This window comes from Solea solea, chromosome 8, assembly GCF_958295425.1.
Source record: "Solea solea chromosome 8, fSolSol10.1, whole genome shotgun sequence".
Lineage (NCBI taxonomy): Eukaryota > Metazoa > Chordata > Actinopteri > Pleuronectiformes > Soleidae > Solea > Solea solea.
The window spans coordinates 15,585,736-15,601,436 of NC_081141.1; the positions used below are offsets into that span (position 1 = coordinate 15,585,736).

General features: G+C 38.8%; 1 protein-coding gene across 1 annotated transcript in view; it reads left to right on the forward strand.

Moving 5' to 3' along the window:
* The first annotated feature begins 1,201 nt into the window (after nt 1-1,201).
* The window catches only part of commd10 (COMM domain containing 10), a 50,725-nt gene continuing 36,225 nt past the window's right edge, over nt 1,202-15,701 (forward strand). Inside the window, exons 1-5 of the mRNA XM_058636240.1 lie at nt 1,202-1,380; nt 2,299-2,389; nt 3,060-3,170; nt 3,761-3,916; nt 6,492-6,602. Coding sequence (XP_058492223.1) covers nt 1,352-1,380; nt 2,299-2,389; nt 3,060-3,170; nt 3,761-3,916; nt 6,492-6,602 — 498 coding nt within the window. The 5' untranslated portion in view covers nt 1,202-1,351. The remainder of the gene's footprint in view (nt 1,381-2,298; nt 2,390-3,059; nt 3,171-3,760; nt 3,917-6,491; nt 6,603-15,701) is intronic.

Below are 15,701 nucleotides of genomic sequence, written 5' to 3' on the forward strand. Positions count from 1 at the left end.
TACCAAAATAAAATAAAAAACATTAACTGACTACTATTGATTTCAATAATACCCAACAGAAAGTGATCACTGAAGAATCACGCATGGTTTGACAGCAACAATGTAGGATGTAAATTAAAACTCCAATATTTCTTGTGTTTATTTGAATATAAAGCCCTTACTTTATGTTGTATTTTATATATTTGACCCTTGTTTTTCTGTCTTCATCTGTTTTAATGCCATTATCATTGGCTGCCTTGTGCTGTTTCACCTGTTTCAAATTAGCCAATCAGTGGTTCCTCTAAAAGCACTTCTGCAAAGTAGACTCCCTAACTATTTAATCTACCTGGAGAGAGCTTTCATTACAACAGTAAGTGGTAAACCTCTCATAATATAGATTATTTTCTCAAAGAAAGTTCATTATTTACACCTGTTCTGTGGCAACAGGTGCAAATTAAGTCTAAGTAATTTGTACTTTTCCCAGGCACCAGGTTTTGTTTGTTTCAAACCAACGACATTGCAACACCCTTTGTGTGTGATGTGGACAGTGGTGCCATTTGTGCATAGACTGTGTTTGTGAGCTGGATTGAACAAAATATCTTACAACAATATAGATAAAATAACTTTGCCATATGTAAATCCAGTAATATGTTGAAACAAATTTGAATCTGTGTGTTTATTCAAACTTACAAACTTATATAGCATGCACTAAAAGGCACTAAATTAAAAATATTTATCTGGCATTAAATTGATTCTGTTATGTAGCCTGTCATTGTCATTTGAAAAAAAAAAACCTTAACTACAATCTGCAAAATTACAATATCAAGTTGAATGGACATCTTGGTTCACATTTTCAACAAAATTCTTATTACAAACTTTACGGTTGAGTTTTTGCCTACTTCTGTAATGAAGCACATTATTTTAAACCAGGTGTGTCTAATAGCCAATTACGAGTTAAATGTTTGTTTGTGGAAACAGAATCTGCTTATTTCAAACAATAATGCGTTTGTTCCGTTGTTTGTCCTAAATTTGACTTCGTAGTGACTCTGTGGTTTCAGGGCATCAGTGTGCGTAGTGTTTACGCAAATACCGGTATAAGGAAATCCACGGTCGCAATCAAATCGGTCCCTACAAAACGCAATGGTCATATTTATTTGAGTTAAATTATGTTTCTCTTAACATTCAATTGAACCCCTTCGCCTTCCTGCATCGGGCTTTTCACTGCGCAACATCTGCGCAGCTTTGAGTGTCACGTGAATCGTCTTGCGAGACCAGGAAGCAGAAGCAAAACAGTGTTTGTGGAGGTTGATGCTACTTTTCTGAGACACTTTTAAACGCTTTATTTTTCATCTGCTGAACGAAGAAGGCGACAATGACATCTATTATAAAAGAAACACGAAGGTGAGTGACTCTTTTTTTTTTAAAAAATCATTTTTAAGCTACACATAAAGGCACAACTATCCCGATTAACGGTACATTGCAAATGTTTTATGGTAGTAAGCATTGTATTGCCCAGGATAATTTTAGCTATTTTCTTTCTTTTTGTCGAGTAAAAATGTAATATTTTGGCAGTTCTCCATACTATTTTATTAGTAAGACTGTACGATATGCAGCTGTATTAAAGAGGGCATTGTAAATCAAGTTTAGCATGAACATGGGTTTTAGTTTATACATTAATACTTTTAAAATAGTATTGTGCGCAGTTAAACATGCATTGTGTTTACATTCGTAAAGGTGGACCACTGAGAGGTGTAAAAAAAAGAGCCGTCCTTAAAAGACCTCTACATGTGAGATTAAAACTGATGCAAATGTTTCACATGTGCACCTTTCAGTAACAAAAGCCAAACAGATGCAGAAACTGGGCTTTTTCCTTTTTTGATTGTGCATTTTAACTTTATGGAATTACTGCCTTAGTTTATATTGCATAAAGGAGTAGCTTGCTTGTAAAATCCATAAAGCATATTTAATCTATAATGTGTCTTTACACTCACATTTACAGATAATATTGTATGACCTTATCTGATTGTTCACTCTTGTGGAGCCTGTCCGGGTTAGTTGCTGCTGTGTTTGTCAGTACATTGAGGTATCTTTAGAATTCACACAGTGACACTCATCTGCACACTGTCTTAACTTGCATATTAAGAGACCTCCATCTATTCCTGAATCATTGCAATTATGTGTTGATTACAGTTTTGTTCACTACTTGGGATCAATTGTTTTCACTTCGGTTGCACCTGCTTCTTGAATAGATAGATGGAATGATGTTCTGTTCAGAGCATGCTGCCGTCATTAACGCTCTCAGCTCTTCTTCCCAAACAGCATAAAAGAAGCGGTGACTTTCATCAATGCAATTGATGTGAACAAGTTCTCCCGGCTGATCTCTCGCATTATACAAAAGCTTCATCTGAAGGTAATGATGCTGCTTTTTTTTCTGTGCCAGTGAGAATCTTTAGTTTTAGTTTTAGTTTTTTAGATTTTTGCAGCATAACGGCTGTGCTAACTAGAGCGGTGTGTACATAATGACTTGCTGGGGGCATCAGGGAGATTTGTCTCTTAATAATGCAGACTCTTGGCTTGCACTAATCAATCTTGGCTGTCATTGGGTGTCGGTGATTAATTCAAAAACAGGTTGTCTTAAGTTTTATTCATTTTTTTTCATACACTAAAACAAAATGATCTGCCATATGCTGAACAAAAATATGACGTTCAACAGTTAATTTGACTTTTTGTGGCTTTTCAGTCAGTATCATCACATCTGTTGGTAACATTGTCACTAATTCTGGCTCTACCAGCTACCAGCAAGCTCATAATGGAACAGTGCAATTTCCTTTAAAATATTAACTTGAATAATTCATCACTTATCCTGTGTTTCTGCTCTGTAAAGCATAAATGTCTGCTGTGGAAATGATCTGTGTTTACTATGATATTTGGCTTTGTGATTGTCATGAGTCTGTCATTTTTCCAATGTATGCTTTTGTTTTGATACTGTATTTATTTCTGTTACCAGAAAGCATCTTCATTTGTTTTCAATTCTCAAAAAGTGACTATCCAAAACTAATTTGTTTTGTATTTCTTCTTAGGGAGAGCGGACATTCAGTGAAGATGAGGAACAAAAACTTCAGGCTGCTCTCTCACTCGATAAAGAGTCGCTCACTCTAGTTCTGGAAACTGCTGCTTTCATATTAGAGCAGGTGAGTAGTGACCACCTGAGAATTCTTTCAAGTAGTAATGATTTTATTTATTAAAGCTGCATGATGTGAAAACAAAAGGCTCTAGTCCACTTTAAAATTGTCCATGTTTCATTGACTGCTTGTATCATATGATTCCACTCAATAAAACATAACAATACTACTTACCGAGTTAAGGTGTCTACAGTAGATGAGACAGAGGGTGGTTGAAACTGTACACTTTAATTCATTTTAATGACTATATGGAGAGATTTTGATCTTCACTTTAAGTTAAATAAGAGTAGGAACTAGCATAGTGTCTGTTTGCTTAATCTTTTAGTTTGGATCCCATTATGAGTCAGTTTCTCCAGCTGGTGTCACTGTTGCATTGGGTTTTATTGCAACAATGTTGACTGGTGTAGGAAATGGAAGTTATGGTAATGCCCTATTGTACTAGGTAGAGTTAATTGTCTACAGCTTCATCCTCCACACAAAGGTTGTAGGGAGCAGCTGACGGGGTGAAGAGCAGGACAGGTCGCCAATCCACCGCAAGGCCAACATACAGACACGACGAACACCAGTAACTGCTCTGCTGTGTATTTGCTTCTCTCTAGGCTGTGTATCATAATGTAAAGCCGGCCGCTTTGCAGCAGCAGCTGGAAGCGGTTCATCTAAGCTCAGACAAGGCTGAGGTTTTCTCTCAAATGTGGGCCACTGCTGGACCAGAGCTGGTGGAAAAGCTTAAACACAACATCTTTTCCTCAAAGAAGGTACAGAACTCTGCCTCCACCTACGTGACACCATTGTAACCTAACATGATCATGTTTCCATGCACAATTAAGTCTACTGTTAAGCTACAATTACTGAATAAGACTACTGTCATTGTCCCAGTATGCAAGCAGGGAATTTATTTATTGAATTAACTGTTTTCACCTCATGGTTGTATTATTATAAGAACCTCTTATGGTCTGGAGTCCAGACCATTTCCACTTCTCTAGGTGACGATCAGTCCTCTTTCTCCTTGTTAGTTTTAGAAGGTTTCTGGTTGAGCTGGTGACCAGTTGTGACTAGATGTCCACTGCCATGTCTTCCTACCATCCATGAACTTAAAATGCATTATTTAAGATGACAGCATTGTTAGGTCTCTCCTTAAGTCTTAAGGTTTTATGTTTTTGTTGCTGCTATCTTGTTCTGTGTACTGGCTTCTTCTATTATTTAACCAGGGGTCGAGAACTGTGTGACACACGCAGAGCTCCAAGACCAGATTATCCAATTTCTCAAAGTTGAATTAACACTCCCAGATAATACATTTGAGTCAAACATGTTTACATGTGTTTTGAAAGACTAATTTTAGTTAACACAATTTAGGCTAACACAATATTTTTTTTCTGTTGGAACACATTAGTCATTTATTTTAACATCAACATTAAGCAGTGACACTTCAGACAGTGACGGCGCTTTTTTCAAAGTAGAGAAATTGGGGAGTAAATAACACAGCAGGTATCAGTCAGTCACAATATGCAGGAGTTGCTGCTGCTGTCATACTTTCACACATCTCACCTGAATGTGTCTCACCAGTCATCTTCGTCTACCCCATGAATTTGTCGCTGCCAGCAGAATCTATGACAGCCATAGATCGGCATGTCAATGTCTCCTACTGCGTTGACTCTGGGCAAGAGTGTCAGACAAGAGTGTACATAAAAAGCTTTGTAGAAACATTTGTGAAATAATTTCTCAGAATTTGGTTAAAATGCTGGCTTCTTTCACAGGATTTACGTCTTGTCATTAGAGAAACCAGCAGAGACATGAATTACTACCTTGTCTCTTTCTGTCAACGACTTATTGGCCAATAGACGATGAACGAACAGCTTTATTTTTCTGGTTTACAATATCGTGTGACATTTCATAGACCAGGTAATTTGATTCAATGAGAAAACACAACAGAGTAATCGGTTGTAGCCCAAGTCTCAATTTGACTTGCAGATCATTAGGCATCGACCTGTCTGAATATGTAGAAATCTCACTTCTAAAAGTTTGTTAGTAAATTAACATTTTCCAAAATGATTTTTGAACTTTCTTTAAAGTGAATGCTACTTGACTCACTATGCAGTTTGATCTGATTTGTATATTATATCTTAGAATATAATTTCAGCACTCTACATTTACTCAGTATTAAAGATTTATGCTTATATAATTGTTAACAAATAAGTTTATTCTCATACTTAGGTTTTTAAATCTATTTTCATAACAAAACTGGACTGCAGGCCTGTCTTTTAATGGGTTTGATTTCAGAGTAATCACAGATTTGTCTTTTGCTGATCAGTGTATAGTGATTTCTTTTCATTATGCCATGGTCATTTTATTATATGTTTATGATTTATCTATCATATATATTCATATTTTTTCCACAGAGTAAAATAAGTAACCCAAACAGGTGTGGTGTTTATTCATGCTAATGGGAATGTTGTTCCAGTTATAAATAATGTGGCCTGGTCCTCTCCTCACCTCACACCTGTCCTCCGTTGCCGTAGAAGCGAAGCACCCAGACCCAATAAGTCACACAAGTTTATTATTATGGCCTCTCTCTGCATCATAAAACACTTAACTGTCCTGCCGTGACTCTGGTGTTAATCCATCACATGGCTGCAGCTGACTGATGAGCTATTTCTCAGTAAATCAACCAGGCAGGGAGGGAATTGGCGAGTCTGGTGTTGTGACTTACTAAGCGTTTTTTTGCCTGACTTTGACTGAAAATAGACCTTTTTCACATTTATAGGCATTAAACAAAAGTAAGGATACATTTCTGATAAGCGACATTAAATTGGTCGACTGAACGAGCAAATGTTAAATGTTATTGGTAATTCTGTACAATAATGACTGCATTAAACATGGTGATAGTGTGTACAGACATTTAGTGACCACTATTAGTAATAACTTGTTCATACACTTATTTTCAATGTTTTATCAATTTGTCACTTGAGAGAATCTGTTTTGATATTTCATTGAGAATTTGCTAGTTTTTCTGGCCTTACATCTGAACTATAAGCTTTGTTTATTCAATTTGACAAAGAGCAAAATAGACCGATTCATCTTTATTTTAATTCACATTTCACGTTTCTATTATAAGCTTTAATGTTAAAGGTGATTGAATACTTGACAGAGTGAATTGTTGTGGAAAAAATAAAGTGTATGCGTAATTGCTGTTAAGCATTTATGTTAAGTATTTCTAGCGTTTTTGTGAAGCGCTACCTTGCCTTTTTTTTCATAGCCTTTCAAAATATATCAGGGTCATAATTTTAAAATGTGATGCTTTATTAAAACTATGGTGCCATCTGTATGTTTCAGCTGGAATATGTCGGTTGGCAGTTAAACCTACAGATGGCCCAGTCCAGCCAATCCACACTAAAATCTCCCAGTGCTGTCCTACAACTGGGACTGGGCAAAGAAGATTCTGAGGTATGGTACACACATTTTTTTTTTATTTTTTTTTTTTAGTTATTTATTCATTTTATTCTGTTATCTTTTATTCTGTATTGCATCCTAACACAAACTGGCCTCCCTCTGTTTTCAAACGGCTAGCATCTACAATCTGTTTTTTTATTAATGGATGTTAATCCACTGCTGTCTAACCCAGAGGTGGGTGTACATCAGGCTCCAGAGTAACTGTAGTTTAAAGACCAGAGATCAGGAAGCTTGTTATATGAACCCAGGGTTTCTTTGTTCCCCTGAGACGCACGCTGTGGCAAAATTTGGACGGTGTGTGCGTTCAGTGGGGGTCTTCCTGTCACTGCATTGTATTGTATCCTTGTATGCACAGTATCAAGGCTTTCCACGTTTAAAATATGTTTTAGATTTTAATTAAGATAGCTGCCCTATTTAGTCAATTATCAGTTAATGGTTCCCCTGTTCATATGAATCATCTTGTGCGAGGTGTTGGTTTAAAATAGCAATACATAAGAAGCCTTTTGTTGCTCACGGTATTTATTTATTTTTTTTATTATGAGGGAAAATGCATAAGATTGCTCGCTTGCTCTCTCTCTTTTTCTACTCATTTGTATTCGGTGGCATTTATTTGGATTCCAATTAGTTAATGCTATGACGTCTTTGCTGTTACATTAACTACGTGAGTCTCTCTCACTAATTTCTTTCTTCTCCAGTGGGAGAAGAATCACTCTTTAGCTTTCATGTGAGAACACACAAGGGTGCTTTTTTTATCTATCATTTAATGATTTTCAACACTTTGAAGTATGTGATTTGTTTATCTTGACTTAATGTTATGATTCTTCTGACAACCTTAACCATTAGCACATGGTGAGATAACATGTTTTGCTTGGATACAGAAATTTCAGCTCTGGCTTTCAGGCATTTGATTAGTTTCTTCCTTTTTGAAAAAAAACAACAAACTGATTTTGTAGCAAAATGGTGGGGCTGATTATCTTCAGTGCCGGGCTGGTGTCGTTCCAGCTGACTAGTTAAGTATCTTCTTGCTTTGTATTCAGTCCCGGGAGAATGCAGGCTCAGCCTAAACGTGGAATTAGGCATGACATATTCAAATTGTTGCTGTCTTAAATGTGGGCATATAGAAAAAAAATCCTTTTCTTTATCTTTTGAATGCAACATCAGAGGGATTTTTTTTGTGTTACGGACTATACACCCTAGGCGAGCAAAAGAGGCATGCATTTATTTAAATCCACTTACACAATTCCTCTTGTGGGTGGATATACTGTAACTGGGGGTCTTAAACAAGGCTGATTAGAAGTGTGGAGGAATTGGCTTTCAGGCTGCAGGGGGCACTGTTGCCTCACAGTTAGCGAGCATCCAACTGGCAGTGAAGCACTTAAGAGATTGACAGTTGCCTTTTTTTTTTTTCCTTAAAAAAAACCCCCTTCATTTTCATCTGTGTTTTTAGATTGCAGTAAGTTTGTTGTCATCCAAACTCGCCGAGAATTGCTCAGTGCAACTTTTAGTCAAAACTGACTGAGGAGTTCATTGATTCTGGGAAAAGAAATGTAGCTGCAAGCATAACACTAATTAGACAGATCAGACGTCTAACCCCCCCCCCCCCCCTTCTAAAAAGAGGAGCAGACATAGCTGCAAATAAGAGAAATTGAGGATACAATGTCAGATATATGGGGTAGGAGGAAAACTGAAGACAAACCGTACAGGAGGGAAGGTTAATGAAGACGAAGAAGATGAATGAAAGGAAGGCGAGGGTGGTCCTTTGTAAAGTATCGATCGCATGAGCGACCAGCCTCTTTCATTAGCACTCGCTCTGAGGATGAGGAGGATAGGGAGGCTCACATGTGTCTCTGTGGAAGAATAAATTGTGTCCACAGAACAGTGTTACAATGTTTGTAGATTTATTAAGAGAAATGAATGGACAGCTCTTTATTTTGTAGCTGGGATTTCTTCTCCACCCCAAAACCTGTGGACAAAGAACATACACTCACCGTCCACTGTAGGTTTTATGTGTACCTAATAAATCATCCTGTAAGTTTTTCTGCTGCTGTAGGTTTTCAAGGTTCTGCGTAGTCTTCTTCCTACCTTGGTACCTAGTGTTTATTTGAGTTACTGTTGCCTTTCTATTTTTTCGAAGCCATTCATCTTTAACCTCTGGCATCAACAAGGCATTTTCACCCAGAGACCTGCCGCACACTGGATATTTTTTTTTCTTTTTTGGGCGGCTGTCTGTAAACCGTAGAGATGAGGCCGAGTATTTCAGAAACTGGTGATCTGCATGAATTTTCATGCACAGACGAGCCCTTCTGGCATCCACAACCATGCCACTTTCAAAGTGATTTTAAATCATTTTCTATTCTTCCCCATTCTGATGCTCAGTTTCAACTTGAGCAGGTCGTCTTGACCATGTCTCCACGCCTATTGCTTAAATGCATTTGAGATATTTGCTTTGATCAGTTGAACAGATATACCGGTGGCCGGTAAGTGCTTAATGCAATTACAGAGCACCGTTTCTGCTCAAATGAAACAATCATCCCACCCCGGGGAGCTGCTGTTTCTCTCAAGTGAATTTGTATTGGATTCAGTGGAAATGTGATGGACTGCAGAAGCACTGGACTACCCACAGGTAACTGTCCTCTCGCCCACATGCTTAATGGTTTAACAGTGGCTTTGCCCTTTGGTATAATGGTCTCATTTAGTGAATTAATGGTATGAAACCTGTTGAAGGAGCTTGTTTGGGGAAGCAGCTGAGGCAGGAGAAAAAAAAAAAAACAGGCTGTCTGCTGTCAGATGGAGAAAACATTGGGAAAATAAACCAGATCGGAGCATTGGACAGAAGGAATATGCACAGGAGGGATGACACTTGAAGAAGATGTGGGAAATTGGACAATGGCAACAGAAGTGACGGAGGATGAATAAGGAGATGACAAAGATATAGCATGCAGAAAGAGGGTTATGAGATTTTCAGTTTCTCTTTGCAATTCACTGTGGAAATGTGAAATTTAAGTAATACATTTGAGTAATAGCAGTAGCAAATGTCCATATGTAATAGTGGTAGTAATAACATTTGGGCTGTCTCTGACTTCTTAATACTTCAGGCAGTTACAGTTCTTGATGTTTTGTAGAGTTTGCCCTCAACACACAAAAAGCATCATAAATCTGCTGTAATCTGCCGATTGAATCAGCAGATTTGTTTTTTATTTTTGCGAAGCACAGTTTCTACACTACAGACCCATGTTAAGTAATGTTCAAGCTGCGCAGGGCTGGAATTGCAAGTCCACATTCTACCCATTTTATTCTATGGTGTGGTTTGGTCTTTGTTTGATGAAGCAACTAAAGGGCCAGAAGTGGCTTTCTGCCCAGTACCACCCTCTCGGTGCTGCTGTTAATGTTCACCACAGAAGCATCTGATTTCCACTATATTTTAAATTGTGGAAAGGTTTGCTTCACTTTATATTTGTGCTTCAGCATGACACCCTGTTGGTTATGTCTGACATAATCCGCTTGTAACTTGATTAAACATTGTGCGCATTCTAAAGCTCTATGTGTACTCGATCACACACACAATAACAAATGTTCTGTCTGAAAGTGCAAGACTTGAAACAGTGGAATAAGTTATGCACCACAGTCTCTTTTTGTTTTGGGGAAAGCTGGCTGCAGTGATGGTCACGATCATGGACTCACATTTGACATGAGAGCTGCCTTATTCCAGTTTCATTAAACAGGCAACAATCTCACATCACGTAGCCAAAGGTTTCAGGGCAAACAGATTGCAAACAGTCATTGAGCTCAGTCGTTGCCAACTGTTTTGGCTTTTTTTTTTTTTTTTTTTTTTTTTTTTAATGAAACATGAAAGTAAACCTGGGCAGCCATGGATCAGTGGTAGAGGCAATCATCTTTCAGCTGGAAGTTGTGGGTTTGATCCCCAGCTCTGCTAGTCATGCTTGGGGTTAAGACATTTGACCCCAAAGTAGATGTGTGCATTTAAGTGAAAAAGGATGAAGTGTTGTGTAAAGCAGCTTTGTCTTTTTAATCATAAAGACAAGAAAAGTGCTACATAAAGATCTTAACTCGTGTCTCATCAAAGGTCAGACCGTTACTTTAACAGCCTGTTTGAGTAATTTTTATGGAGGGAATGACTTTCTTACTGACTTACTGACTGTTATCTTTTGTCTTTCCATTTGTGCCCCGAACTATTCTTTTTCCAATTTTCTCCACTGCATTGATTTCTCTTTTTGTTCTTAAACATGCAAGTATACACCCTGACATTACTCTAACGGTCTGAAAGTTGAAATCCCTCGCCATTTGCCATGCTCTTCTCTCCTTCTCTGTCCTGTGGCATTACAATGAGCCACTGCCCCACCAAGCAAGGGTAGGGTGACATTTATAATACAGAACATCCATTTGCAAGGCAGCCACCGCTGATTTCAATATTTATTATGGACACACTCGCCCACAAAGGCCGAGGTTTGAGAGCTAGTGAGCTAATGTAGCTTCTATATGCTGGTTCAGACTTCAAAGGAAATCTGTAGCTGATAGCTTCAGACAGAACTGATGACCATTGATAAAGTCAAGGTGTTTGGTTTATACATAACAAATTTACGGATTTGTGCACACAATAAGAAATTGTAAATGCGGACATAAACTTTGCAGATTTACTTGCCTCTTCCTCATGCAGCTCTAATGTTTCTGATCAGTCGGCTCACCTGAGCTGGTGGAGGTGGCCTTTTGGCTCCTATTAATTTTAACAGCCTTTGAATTGAAAGCTTGGTTTCTGTCTGCCCTTCGATTTTCACTGCACTAAACCTGCTTTTTCAATCCAAAAAAACCCATTGAAAAGCAACTTGACTGCACTGAACTTGTGTTCTCATGTCACACACACAAATCTTCCAAATCAGTATATTGAAACTGTCCATTTCTTGTAGCTCATTAAAAGAAGAAAACCTAATTTCACCCCTCAAACACTTGGCCTTGGTAGTGGTTCAGTAAGCTTCAATTGAATGTGGGATTTAAAAGAAAAAAAAAAATGGCTCCAGCTGTATCTTGTTTCACATTTTCTTCATTTGAGGGGTGTAAGTATCAGAGCTGCTGTCAATTGTGCTCCTAATTGGCAAGACATGTTTCTTCCAAATTATTATTTTTACTCTTTCTTACTGCTTTTCTAGGATCTGTTTTAATTAATCCCCATAATGTCATTCTGTAATCCTCTATGTGGAACCTACATGAGCCAATCTTCCATTTGATGTCTGAAATGTGTGTGTCAGCTAGTTTCAAATGATAAGGCATCTGATTCTATTTTGTGGGCATCTGCTTGTTTTTTGTTTTTTGTTTTGTTAAATTATCAGAAATGAAAGACTTTTCTTCCCGTAATTGTAACATATTCCTGCTCTGGCTTATAGCACTAATGCTAACCGCGTCACTGTGGAATGGAAGTACACAGCAACTCCCACAAAACACGCTCACACACATGCACACGTTGAGCCCTCTCACTGAAGGCTTTGAATTTGTTTATTATGAGTGTGATAAGAAATGCAATTACATGTTCCATAGTGATCTGGGTTTGATTCCTCTTTTGAACATGTGTTGTTATTCTGTCCTGTCCGATAAAGGCAAACATGCTCAAGAAAGTCTTTAAAGAAAAAGTCAAATTTTGACCTTAGCGAGGAGGAGGTGTGATCAGAGGCTGCCTGAACATCCTTCCTTGCCTCACGTGTATCTGTCAAACTGGCGTCACGAGCAGCAGACCAAACTTTGAGCGCACCTCGGAGCGCCCGATGATGAGTTACGTAAAACCCACTCCATGCCTCCCACATGCTCTTGTCATGTAGACCTAACAAACAAAACACCCAGAGCAGCTCCAATCCTTTCATTTATTGTTGTAGGGATTACATGGCCCGATCAATATATTGGAGCGCTCGGATGTAAATGCTACCAAGTTCAAATCCTTCACACCATGCCACCCACCAGCCAGGCAGGACAAAGGCAGCTTTGTCTCAATCTCTACTTGCCTTGCTCTACATGTCCCAAGATGCTTTGTTGCTTTGTGTGCACATCTTTTTAAGGGTCTCCCTTTCTCTCTCTCCATCTTTCTGTCTCCTCCTCCATCTCTCCCTCAACCTCCCCCTTTCCCACTGGTGATTTGTTTTTCTGCTGTGGGATTTGGGATCCCATTCATTGAGAGCACATTGTTCAGCTCTTATCCATTCCAGAGGATGGGCCCCGAGAAGCAGAATGGGACCATGGGTGCTCTCGTCTCTCCCTTCTGTTTTGGTCTCCCTTCAACTCCTTGCCACCCCACTCCTTGGTCCTTGCCATAAGATGATGTCATGGCTTTTATTTGCTCCAGGGGTGTACCCATTGATTTTCTCTCCCTATTACACACTCTCTATATCTCCCTCTTCCACCCACCCCACCACCCTCCGAAGCTCCACTTGTCTTTTTCTCCTGGAGTCCCTTTGCCAGATTCTTTAGCCTCTCATAAGGTGCCTGGGGGATTTGGGGATGTTTGGATGTTGTTTAGTACACGCTTGACACTCAGACAGGGAAGCCATCAACCCCACAAATCCAACTGCAACTCCTATTTAAATGTCATTGATTTAACATCCTCCTTTTATTCTCACACCTCTCACTTCTGTGATCAGCTTTTATTTCTGTCTCATTATTCAGCCTGTTTTGTTTCACACCCAGTTTGTGAAATAATCATTAATCCCTTGATAATGTGGTGCCATTTTGCCACAGCCGGTAGCGATGGTAAAAGAGTGCTTAAGACTGAGAGTTTCAGATGTGCATGTTTTTTCTCTCCCCCCCCCTTATTTCAGTTTTTTTACTGGAGTTTATTTTAGAGAGGCTTCTTTGCCTCTTGGCTGAACTATGCTGGGGTGAGGAATCTATTTCAGCTTAAACAAGATGCACTGATTGCAGCAGCACAGAGCCAAATCACAACCCATTCATCTCAGTGAAAGTTGGCTCATGTGCATGTGTGCTGTAAAGACGCTGGGGTGTGTAATGAAAATGCCAAATATTTGTGAAATGCAGATGTACATTATTGCATGATGAACAGATTTGGGTATTCATCATGTCGGTGCTTTTTCAATTGTTATACCGTTCTTTTGTTTTGTGAATTGTGCAGCATTTGGTGTTGGCAGCAGTCGTCTTTGTCTGCCTTTGCACGCACCGTGATGTGTTTTAATGGCAATGAAAGGATATGAGCCATAGGCCATTTCCATTGAAATAATGAGTGGGTTGGAGTCTGGCACTGCTGTCAACTGACATGCGGTGATAGGGCACAGAGTGCTTCCTCCGCCTGTATCAACAAATTGTCACCGGTGTCAAACTGAACACCAAACTGCTTTGATGTCAAACTGGTATTTAACTTGTTTTAAGACAAAGTATTGCTTCGAAAACGGTCTTTATGGTTAGAACATCATGTATAGATGACTCGGTATTGTTTGATGTTTTCGAGTTAGTGCAGATTAAATTACTTGAGGTTTGATGCTGATACATTTTTCATCCTTATGTCTACATGGAGCATTGTGAAAACGGCAAAATTATCACAGCTCAGTGTTCACAAAGGATTCTGTGTCAATATTTTCAAACAACACTTTTCACGAAGCAAGCAACACTTTTTCAGAAGCAAAAATAAATATTGATTTTATCATTCAAAAATATACTATTTTATTGTTTGAAAATACGTGTCGACTTCCGGGACATTGAGCTGTTGCTCCAAAACTCAGTAGCCAATCAGCAGACTGCTTCCTAAGGCCCGCCCACAAACAAAAATCCACAGCGCAAAGTACACTTCAGGGAGGGCAAACATCAAGTCAGGAAGCGCAAACAAGTTAGGGAGCGCAAAGAACAAATGTAATTTCAAACAATAAAATTGTATATTTTTTTGAATAATTAAATCAATATTTTTTTTGCTTCTGAAAAAGTGTTGCTTGCTTTGTGAAAAGCGTTGTTTGAATCGTGAAAAGTGTTGTTTGAAAATATTGACACAAATCTAATTCCATATTCTTTGAGCAGAATACACTGTTGTGGTAATGGTTGTAAACCTAAACGAAATAGTCCCTGCGCAAAATACAGTTACCAGATACAACTGCACCTGTGTCTACTGATATAAGGGAATCTTAGACAAAACTCAATAAAAGCACAATTTTCTACAAAATAAACAGGTAAAAATGTCCACAAACTGATTTATTGTAAAATATAGATGAGCTAAATTTGACAAGGCAATAACTTGAATACACCGTATGTGTATTTGAGCTGCTGTTGGTTAGAGACTTTTATTAGAGGGACAAATGAAATGTTCTCCCACAAGTCTTTCTTTAATTTTTTTTTTTTCCTCTCTCACACATTCACAAATGCACATTTTTGTCCTCCCCCTCTGTCCTTGTGTATGAGAAGGACACAGTCTACATACCATCGGGGCATAGGCTGGCTGCCTTGGCAATCTTCTTGCTCTGCCTCATCGTGGAATAAACAGGCCTTACACTTGTGAGCAGCAGCCGTTACTCGTCTTGCGCAAGCATTCTTTCTCCTCTCTTACACATACTAAACCACCCACAGGTCAGTTGCCCATGGCCCCCACTTCAACCTCTTGCCAATCTAATACGTTAAAATGCACACTGTTTCAAAATAGAGGCCTTGGCTGAAGGGGTTGAGTGCCACTTATCCCATATTCTGGCCCACTGATGGTTTTTGCAGAGCTTTAGCCCTGATGCAAGCTACTCAACACATTTTAGACCATGTGGTAGTAAGCAGATTCAGAGGTCATCTTGAAATTTAAAAAAAAAAATCAGAAACTTTTTTACTTTTTTTTTTTTCTATTCTATTTTTCAGCCTTGTTGGGCCTGGCAGCAGAGGCTGGCACATGACAAGGCACCTTCCCTCCTTTTTTCATATTGGGCAACAGTACCTAGCTGCCACTACCATAATCATCTTGTTATGGCTCACACACACAACTCATGTTCCATGGCTTGTTTATCTTAGGGCTCAAGCTGTTGAGCGTCTCCTTTCTTCCTGGCTCTGCAACACTGAGCTTCTTGATTTAAATGCTATTAACTGTGAAGATGTATTTTGGACTTCAAGAGCCTGCCA